The 10006-nt window shown below is 41.3% G+C and overlaps 1 protein-coding gene across 1 annotated transcript in view; it reads left to right on the plus strand.

The window, feature by feature from the left end:
• Positions 1-10006, plus strand: part of LOC138965660 (uncharacterized) — a 33569-nt gene that overhangs the window by 3364 nt on the left and 20199 nt on the right. The window contains exons 3-8 of the mRNA XM_070337835.1: positions 1831-2034; positions 2912-3037; positions 6885-7028; positions 7579-7734; positions 8076-8216; positions 8654-8788. Of these exons, the coding sequence (XP_070193936.1) occupies positions 1831-2034; positions 2912-3037; positions 6885-7028; positions 7579-7734; positions 8076-8216; positions 8654-8788 (906 nt within the window). The remainder of the gene's footprint in view (positions 1-1830; positions 2035-2911; positions 3038-6884; positions 7029-7578; positions 7735-8075; positions 8217-8653; positions 8789-10006) is intronic.

The raw sequence follows: 10006 nt of genomic DNA on the forward strand, positions 1-10006 counted from the left end.
TCGACGGCAATTATTTATTTTATTTGTTTTGTAAAAATATTTCTGAACTCGTAATTCTTGTATTTTATTCATTTCATTCATTCCAACCGTGTTGGGTGATCTCATGTTGGGTGATCTCATGTTCGGTGATCTCATGTTGGGTGATCTCATGTTGGGTGATCTCATGTTGGGTGATCTCATGTTGGGTGATCTCATGTTCGGTGATCTCATGTTGGGTGATCTCATGTTGGGTGATCTCATGCACCCAAAAAAATCAAACAGTTGCATAATTATTGAGTATTTCCATCAGACAATTCCCCAGAGTTACCGATTCTATTTTTTTTTGGTTTGCAACATCGGCTTTTGTGAAATGCCCATGGGTATCACCGCGACAACATGTAATGGTGAGATCAAGAAAACGTACAAAACACAAAATAATACGAACGGAGAAACTTGGAAACCGACGAGTCAACACATGCTCGAGAACCACGTGTAATGTATGTTTGCGGTTCATCTTTTATTTTCACGCCTGGGAATTGTGTGCATGGTTGTCTAAGCGGAAGAACGCTAGCCCCCTGCCCCGGCGGTCTCAGGTTCGTGTTCCATAAAAAGCCCGATTGTTTTCTCTCAACATTTTCTTCTTCTTTTCTGAACTCTTTATTCTTGTATTTTATTCATTTTGATTTATTCCAAAAGTTTTGACTCATGTACTGAAAATCGAACATAGTGCGTAAGTGCCCTTGAACAGCTTTCCCAGAATCTCGTATCTATTTTTAGTACGAGATATCCCCAAGAAAAGGTCAAAGGACATATGTATCGCCGCGTGCCGACTAATAGTAATAGTAGTTGAGCACTTTAAGTTCCACTTCTTTTCTTATTCATATCAAGCTGAGTAAAATAACAAATACAAAACGTATATGGGAGGTGACAGTTGCTGGTTCCCATGGGTGCGAGAGGAAGGTTAAAAATGGACAGTAATGTGCAAACCTAATACAAACGCTCAGAGGTTCTTCGCCTCTTTTCATTGGTGTTTGTTTGGACAACGACAAAACACGAATTTCTGTCAGTGATCAAGTGAATTCTGAAGAGGGGCAAACCAAAAGTCTACATCAAAACCAACAATAAAGTAAAATTGATAAATACAGATGAAAATCACCCAACACATAATCGGTCTATTGGCAAAGACACTGAGTGTGTGCATATGTATCTTGTTTATGAGTTTAGTTTAGTAGGCTACGCGAACAAAACTTTGCTCAATTAATACATAGGACTTGTTACTGGTTCCTTGTAAAATTGAACGATTCATTCTGACTAAAACGTCTGCTGGAATGCCTTCGAACTACAGTGCTAAAGAATCGACACACACTCACCTTTATATTCTTGGTAACAGTACATAGATCTTTGCAATTGCTTTCCTAACGTTTTGTTCATGATACATTCAGAACAACACATATTGCACCTACTTTCGTACTACAACTTAAACATTCATTACCGTGTTATTTCATTCAAAGGCACTTCACTTGACTATCTGGCACCCTTTTACAAGGTACCGCCAAATATAACCTGACAAAAAGGCACAACTTGGCATAAGCGGAGGAAGTCATATAAATTCTCTATTCAAAACAGGTAGTTGCGATCTTGCGTTGTTCCTGTGTGGTGCCATTTCTACTGATGCAGCTGTCGATCGCGCGATTGATTGAAAACTGGAAGTTTTTGCGTCAAGTTTGAGGGGTACCATGACAAAAAGCTCTGTATTTCAGCAATGACCCGATACGTTCTTGAGGTAAAATGTCGGATCATTACAGGTGTTTGAATGATGTCAAGAACTATATTAACTGACATTCTTTGCAGGAAGGAATCCTTTGTCTTTGATGCGAGGAGTGAAGGTATCAATCGACAACGCAACAGTGCACACGTTTGGCGACGATGTCAATAACATAGAGCCGAAGACGGACATTCTACATTCCAGGAGTGGGCAAGAAGTTGAAGTGACACGTCAGAAGCCGGCCGACGAGTATCGTGATTATCTTAGCTTCTGTGAAATCCAAGTCTGGGGTAAACAGAAATGAATATACACTCTAAACTGAAGTATTCCTCTTTTGAACACATGTTTTTTCTTACCAGTAACTGTTGTGAATACTGCATGAAATACTACACGATTCTACTGTTTTCTACTGTTTCCAATTGAGTTATACAAGACCTCCTATACCACACTAATTAACAAAAATGCATGTGTGTGTGTGTGTGTGAGTGTGTGTGTGTATGTGTGTGTGTGTGTGTGTATGTGTGTGTGTGTGTGTGTGTGAGTGTGTGTGTGACTGTGTGTGTGTGTGTGTGTGACTGTGTGTGTGTATGTGTGTGTGTGACTGTGTGTGTGTGTGTGTGTATGTGTGTGTGTGTGACTGTGTGTGTGTATGTGTGTGTGTATGTGTGTGTGTGTGACTGTGTGTGTGTGTGTGTGTGTGTGTGTGTGTATGTGTGTGTGTGTGTATGTGTGTGTGTGTGTATGTGTGTGTAAGAGTGTGTGTGTGCATGTGTGTGTGTGTGTGTATGTGTGTGGTTGTGTGTTTGGGTGGTGTGTGTGTGTGTGTGTGTGTGTGTATGTGTGTGTGTGTGTGTGTGTGTGTGTGTGTGTATGTGTGTGTGTGTGTGTATGTGTGTGTGTGTGTGTGTGTGTGTATGTGTGTGTGTGTGTGTGTGTGTATGTGTGTGTGTGTGTGTGTGTGTGTGTGTGTGTGTGAATGTGCATGTGCATGTCTTGGTGAATGTGGGTGTGTCTGTCTTTCTGTGTGTGTGTGTGTTTGTAGGCATGTCTGTTTTTATTTGTGGTTGTTCTATACTGTGCTGGAATGATTTCATTCTCTTAAAATATGCGTTGCATTTCTTCATAAGATTCGAATTAAATGAACGAGAAGTTGTGTTGGATCTCCAGTGTGCAGCCCTGGTTTCTACGGAACAAACTGTGCACCTTGTAACAGAGGATGCAGGCCAGGCACTTGTCACGCACAGAATGGTTCCTGCAGCTGCGAGGATCACTGGAAATCCCCATCATGTCAAGGTGATCTTTCTTGTGCTTTAAGCCTGTCATTAATTGGGCGAAATCGACTACGCGAAGTATGCTTCGCGAAGCTGGCTACACGGAGATTTAGCACAGAGTTTTCGGTAAAAAGACTTCGTAAAGTCTTCGCGAAGTCGATTTTGGGCTCAAATAAGGACCGCCTTTCCGGTCTTTCTCTGCAATATTTCCAATCTACATCGATCCATTGCGTTTTAAAAGAAGATTCATAACGTTAAGGATCGACCAGACGTTTACTAAATGAGTGGTATTGTGTCCAGTGAAGCCGTCCCGCTCCCATACATAAGAGATTGTCTGCAAGTTCATATCTACGGTCACTTAGGAATTGATTTTGTTTATATATATCAAACACGTTGCTGCAATCAGACAACATCAGGACTTCTTCTCTGCAACACCGTTTTATAAAGGTGGTCTATCTTCTTGTGTTGTCCGTTTTGGAGATGCAGTTTGTCAATTGAAGTATATGTTCCAAATCTTAAAGGCATACTAACGCACTCCCGTGTTTACAAAGTGTAGTTTGCCCACAATCGATGTCAAACGCACCATAAGACCATATAATGACGATACGTCACCATGCGCGGACCATAATACATGCATTACAGCTTGTTCTAGCCTCTGAAAAAGTGAGGATGTCAACAAAGCCGCGGTGTTCTCTCCCTTGCATCAACGTTACATGTGTTGCCAAATCTATAAATAGGACGATCCAGATCAAAATGAAAATTCAAATATCTCAACATTTAAGGGGTCCTAGACCACAATATTTTGCAGGGAACTTAATTTAGTCTGTCTCCAGCTGTTGGTAAAGCAATTAGCGTGTATAGTCATCGAGTACATATGGCTTTAACTTGAATTTAAACACGTACACCATGATATTTCCCCACTTGCAGGATGACCCAGATTCTGCTGATTTAGCCATTGTTTTCGGAACAAAGACTTGGAGCGATGCTCAACGCTAACTACACTGATCAACCACAGTTTTTCCCCAAAAAACAAATTTGCGTCAGTCACCCCTAAACCTTACGAGGTATAACTTGACCACATAAAAACATCAAATTCAATATTTATTCCTTCGAACCAAGTCGAATCCCCTTCGATAAAAACTTGTCAGTGTTGTAACTCCCTTTTTGAGAAGTGGCCTTTACCCTTGATAGCAAATCTATCATGACAAGAAACTTAAGGTGGACTAAGCCAGTGGACTCAAAATAAAGTGGGATCGGTCTTGGGACCTGTAACTAAACTCCTCAACTTAAATTTCATATAGTTTGTGTTAGAATGTGTAATCAAACACCATACAGAATAAAGTTATTCGACATTGATACTCTTTGTCATAACAAGAAGACTACCCCCCTCCCCCCCCTCCCCCCTTTCAAGTGTTCTTCCGTTCGCTTTTTTTTATCGTCTGCTGAGGCGATGTCAGCCGCTAGCGCCGCGTGACCCCAGAAATTGCATACACTGCTCCGACACACTACTATATCAGTCACAGGAGGTTGCGTCGATCGGTAGAAGTATCCTATTTCTAGGTGCATGTTTCACAATCTTCTGTTTCGCCTGAAGTCAGTGGTACTGGCAACAGTAGAAAGTGTAAACAACACAGCAAACGAAGACTTGCAACCCGGCATTAGTCGGGAACATTCTCACTTTTCTCTGCAGCCGATACGCAAAGTAAATCGAATCAAGTCGAAAGCAGCCAATCTCTCTCTTGAAATAGTGATATTCCAAATGAACCATGCATCATTTTGGATCTGGATCAAGTAGCAAATAGGTGTGAAGTTAAAACAAACGAAGAGGACAGCTTCCTCACTTCCCCTCTGCATAACTATAACTATGAAGTTGCTATCAGACAAAGGCCATCTTTCCATTGCCACTCCTGTCACAGATTTTTGTTTGAAAAACAGTGTTACTCATGGAAAAGCAAATATAGTATGGATACATTCAGGCAAAGTTTGGGACTTGACAAAAATGCTGTCTCGTGCCTAACATGTCAATCACACCTGTCAAAAGGGGCAATGCATGCACGTTTTCATAGAAATAACACTTGATCCTATTCCAGAGGTTCTCAAATGTCTCACATTTTCTGAAAAAAAGTTAATTCAAGTTGCAAACTTCAGATTTTCCTGACTGCCAGGTGGTCAGTTTTGTGAGCGTGGCAGTGTTTTGCATTTACCTGTGAATGTGTCGGATATTCTTAACCAACTTCCTCTGCATCAAACTGAAACCGAACACGTATCTATCTGTTATGAAAATGGACATACTAGAGTTATTTCCAAACATAAAGTTTCACCTGACAACATTTTATTCGCTTTAAAGTGGTTAAAAGCCAATAATCCAATCTACGCAGACTTAACTTGGACTTGCACAACGCTGGATCAAAGCTAAGCAAGTCACATGGTGATAGTGTTTGTTGGGATTTGAACAAAACTTTAAAGAAAAACAACATGAAGTTATGGTTCCTGCTGATAACTCTGCATCTCAGTCAAGCCTTGAACAAGTTACACACACTTCATCTATGTTGTATGTCCAGAGGTCTAAACATATAGCCCTGTGAATATACTTATACGACTGAGATTGAAAATGGAGAGGAAATGGCATTTTCATGGCTTTTTGCTGAGGGCAGAAATGGATTCAGTGACATGCAAGAGACCGAAAAATATCGCTTTTAATGTACGTGTACTTGCTTTAACAGACTTTACAATGTGGACTCCCGGTTCAGAAAAGATATGATGCAGGCCCCTATTTGCTTCAGTCAGCAGAAGCATATGACAAGTTACTTCTCAGACAAGATGCATCAATCTACATGAAAATCCGATCTCCATTTGCAACTCCAACTGGAAGACAAAGTAGAATGTGCGAAGGATACTAATAATATTAATACCTTCATCTTTGCATGACAGCTCTTACATGTTCATGAAGAACATTCGAGGGACAACTGCTTACTTTCACATGTATACGTACATCACTGCTTCATTTATTATAGCACGGTTTCGACCCCTGTTGATTTTAATCAACCAAATTTCTTGTAGTGGCCTGGGCGAGTACAAATTCGCGGGGTCTGATTCGTTGAAATCACAACAAATCTCAATTTCAACCAATCTAAAACCGCGGGTGGCTCCCACCCGGTTGGTAACGTTCTGCCGTGACGGATGGGGACCCAATGGAATTTGTAACGGTGAGTGCATCTTGTTCTGTCAGATTCAGTAATGCTCGACTTACTCAACGAAGTATTCAAACGTTGAATTACCAAACACTGCTAAACGGAGCATTATGTGAGCCCTTCGATAGATCCAAGGGTCAATATATCAAAGGATCGAAGAAAACAAAAGTCAAAAATATGTCCGACCGCACACATGGGTCTATTTACCCTCAAATCCATCGATCATTAAGTCTGTCATTATTTGAATACACCGATCTTATCGTCTTTCAAAACCGGAATCCACTGACCCTTGAATTGATCGACCATTAATACAACATTTAGTGAAACCATCAATCTCGGGAATAAACATCGAACCTCGGATCCATGGATGCTTGGATTCTAGGCCCTTGGATCTATCGAGCTAACCCCAAACGATCATGCCCAAGGGTTGAATCGGTTCAGACTCAAGTACTTGCACATTTGATTGCAGCATATACTATACAAGGTTCATCTACAAAAATATGTTATCATCATTTATCTTTCCCTAAGATAACTTTTGTTTTCTTCCGATAAATCTCATTCAATAATTCTGCCGATAACATTTTTGACAAATCGGTGCTAGCTTCATAATATCAATCATTAACAATCGAAGTGCGTGGACACCTCCACTTACCTGTACGTTTCACGCTGTCAACGCAGACTGCGACGACTCTCACTACAACAGTGGCAATGACTGTAATGATCGCTGTGGTCACTGCAAGGGTGGACTGTCCTGTGGTAAAGTTGATGGACACTGTCCAAGTGGGTGCCAGGCAGGATGGAAAGGAGCATTGTGCAAGCAAGGTGAGTGTGTGGAGATGATGACGATGCCGAGGAACAGGAGGAGGAGGAGTAAAAGGAAGAGGAGATAGATAATGGTGATGATGATGATGATGATGATGATGATGGTGTGTTTTGTGTGTGTGTGTGTGTGTGTGTATGTGTATGTGTGTGTGTGTGTGTGTGTGTGTGTGTGTGTGTGTGTGTGTGTGTGTGTGTTATTTAGATTTAATTGGGTTGGCGTGTGTGCTTGCATGCGTGCGTGATTGCTTATGTGCGTGTGTGTGGGTGTGTGTGTGTATGTGTGTGTGTGTGTGTGTGTGTGTGTGTGTGTGTGTGTGTGTGTGTGTGTGTGTGTACATAATGTACACATAGCCCAGCCTTGAAAGCGTTACACCAGCCGATGTAGCTGATCCATGATAAAATTAGGAACTTTTAAGATGCAATAAATTATACTGCATGTACATTGGGAGACATAATGTGTGTCAATAAAGGCCCTTGTCACTCTCCACCCATCAGAAACCTTCCTATTTGCATCGAAGATAACTGTCAATTCTGTTTGAAACTTATTCAGCCTGTGATGCGGGGTATCATGGAAACTGCAGCCAACGGTGCGGTGCAGGCTGTGACGGACAGCCATGTCAAAGTTACCCCAACTGTCGTCCCTGTGACGCTGCCACCGGTCATTGCACGTGTAGGTCACGGTGGGGACCAGACGGACAGTGCGATGGTGAGTTGTGAAACAAGATGTATTTATTTCTCCTATTTGTTTTCTTATGTCGATAATAATCATCTATTTGAAAATACGAGAATGCATAAAAGTGGATCATTTGAAAAATACGACGCGCATATTTTGTTTTTGATGACCAATTTTCTGTGTGGCACAATTGACTGTTTTCTGCTGTGTGTGTGTGTGTCAGTGTGCGTGTGTGTGTGGTGTGTGTGTGTGTGTGTGTGTGTGGTTGTTTATGGTACATCGGTTGACCGTTGACGTTGGTCAAATTGATTCCAATTAAAATAGACTATTATGTAAGTTTTGTTTAAATAAACTAATCTGATTTTTGTTTTCAGACTGTGTTGACGGCCGCTACGACAAAAGCAACGACTGCAGTGGTCAGTGTGGTCACTGTGCAGGGACCAACGTCTGTGACACAGACAACGGACACTGTCAGCGGTGTAAACCTGGATGGCAGACACCGCTGTGTCAGCAAAGTAATATCCACTTTGTTTGTGTTCTCGTACGAAAGCTAATAGTTTGAATTAGGCTTGTACAATGTTGTATTATGAGCAGGTGAGGGCGCACACCACTTTTTCAGACATGGTGCTGAGATAAAACGTGAAACTGTGACAAAAACAGTGTGGCAGTACAATTTTATTCTATTTATTACCACTAAAGTAACTGCATGTTGACATGGTTCCATAATTTTAAATTGTATTGCACAGACGCATTTTTGTAAGCAGAAAAAAATCTTGCTTCGGAATTAAAATAGTGTTTGAAGGCGTAATATGCAGCGCACTCATTTTAGCTCCACAGAAATTGCAAACAAAAATATCAAACTGGTTAGTTTGGTGGGGGTTTGCTTTGGGTTTTTTCAGTTGCTTTTAGTTACCTTGTGATATGGACGTGAAGTGCGTGTGACTGCTTGCAGATTGCAGCGATGGTCGCTTTGGACAGGACTGCAAAGAGTGGTGCGGTCATTGTGATGGAGGTCAGCCGTGCAATAAAGTCAACGGAACTTGCAATTCTTGTCAACCTGGATTTCAGCTGCCCCTGTGCAAAACACGTAAGTCTTTATCACAATTTTGCAAAACGTACAGATACATTTTTTCTTTTTTTCACGGGGAGAAAAAAATGGGACGAAGGACCAGGAGTGGACTTCGTGCCTGTGACTTCTTTCCGTTTTCCTTCTTGAATCAATCTTAGACAAGAATCAAACATCAAAAACGGTTAAATGATTGAAACGTTTAATTTAAGTCAAAATAAAACATTCACATTTTAGTTAATGGAACGTTTCATCTTTAACAAAACGAAACATTCACTAGAATGTTGATATAACGATTTGAAGTGGATAAATATGATACAAACAAGGCAAACAAGAATGATGATTGTTGGGTTTTATCGTTTTGGATTGGTTGTCCTTCGGGAAGACCTTTTGCATTCTGCAGCTTATCGGTGAACTCGGAGGTGGCTCTGCAAGCCTAGCCTGGATGCGCAGAGTCTGGAATAATTGTGGTCACTGCCTGTGTTGCGCTGTGGCGTTGCTTTCTTGCAGCAAAAGGTTTCTGACAACGGGCCTTCTCAAAGTCGGCAGAGGCTTTGTGGATTAGGGCTCGCCCTCGCCAGCGCGATCGGTCTTTGACATTCTCCTCCAACTCCTTTGGCTTGATTTTGCACCTCTGCAAAAATCAAAATCAAAGTCTGCATGTTTGGATGCTTATAAACAAAGTAAGCAAATACCCATTTTTGTCAAGCTATCCTTCAGGTCTACTCGACTAGAAATAGTAACGTCTTCGTTAGAGACAGAGAAGGTAAAAGACAGCAAAGAAGAAGAAAATGGCAACCCATACTCAATAAGAGCAAAGAATGTTACAGGAAAACAAGTCGGAAAATGCTAATTTTGATTTCGTTGAAAGTATAACAAATATATGTGCCTCACATTGCTTACAGTTTGTGAGGACGGCCACTACGGTGTGAACTGCAACAAAAGTTGTGGTAGCTGCGCTATGAACGACGTGTGTAACAAAACCAACGGCCACTGTCCTAGTTCCTGTAAAGGATAATTTAAACCACCTTTGTGTGATTCACGTGAGTATATCTCTATTTATCCTACTTACGTCTCTTTCACGTAAGTAGGATAAATAGAGATATACTCACGTGAATCACACAAAGGTGGTTTAAATGATCCTTTACAGGAACTAGGACAGTGGCCGTTGGTTTTGTTACACACGTCTCTCCTTTTCTCTGTTCCTCCCTCCCTCCCTCTCTCCCCCCTTTCTCACCC

The sequence above is a fragment of the Littorina saxatilis genome, linkage group LG4, assembly GCF_037325665.1.
Source record: "Littorina saxatilis isolate snail1 linkage group LG4, US_GU_Lsax_2.0, whole genome shotgun sequence".
NCBI classification, from domain to species: domain Eukaryota; kingdom Metazoa; phylum Mollusca; class Gastropoda; order Littorinimorpha; family Littorinidae; genus Littorina; species Littorina saxatilis.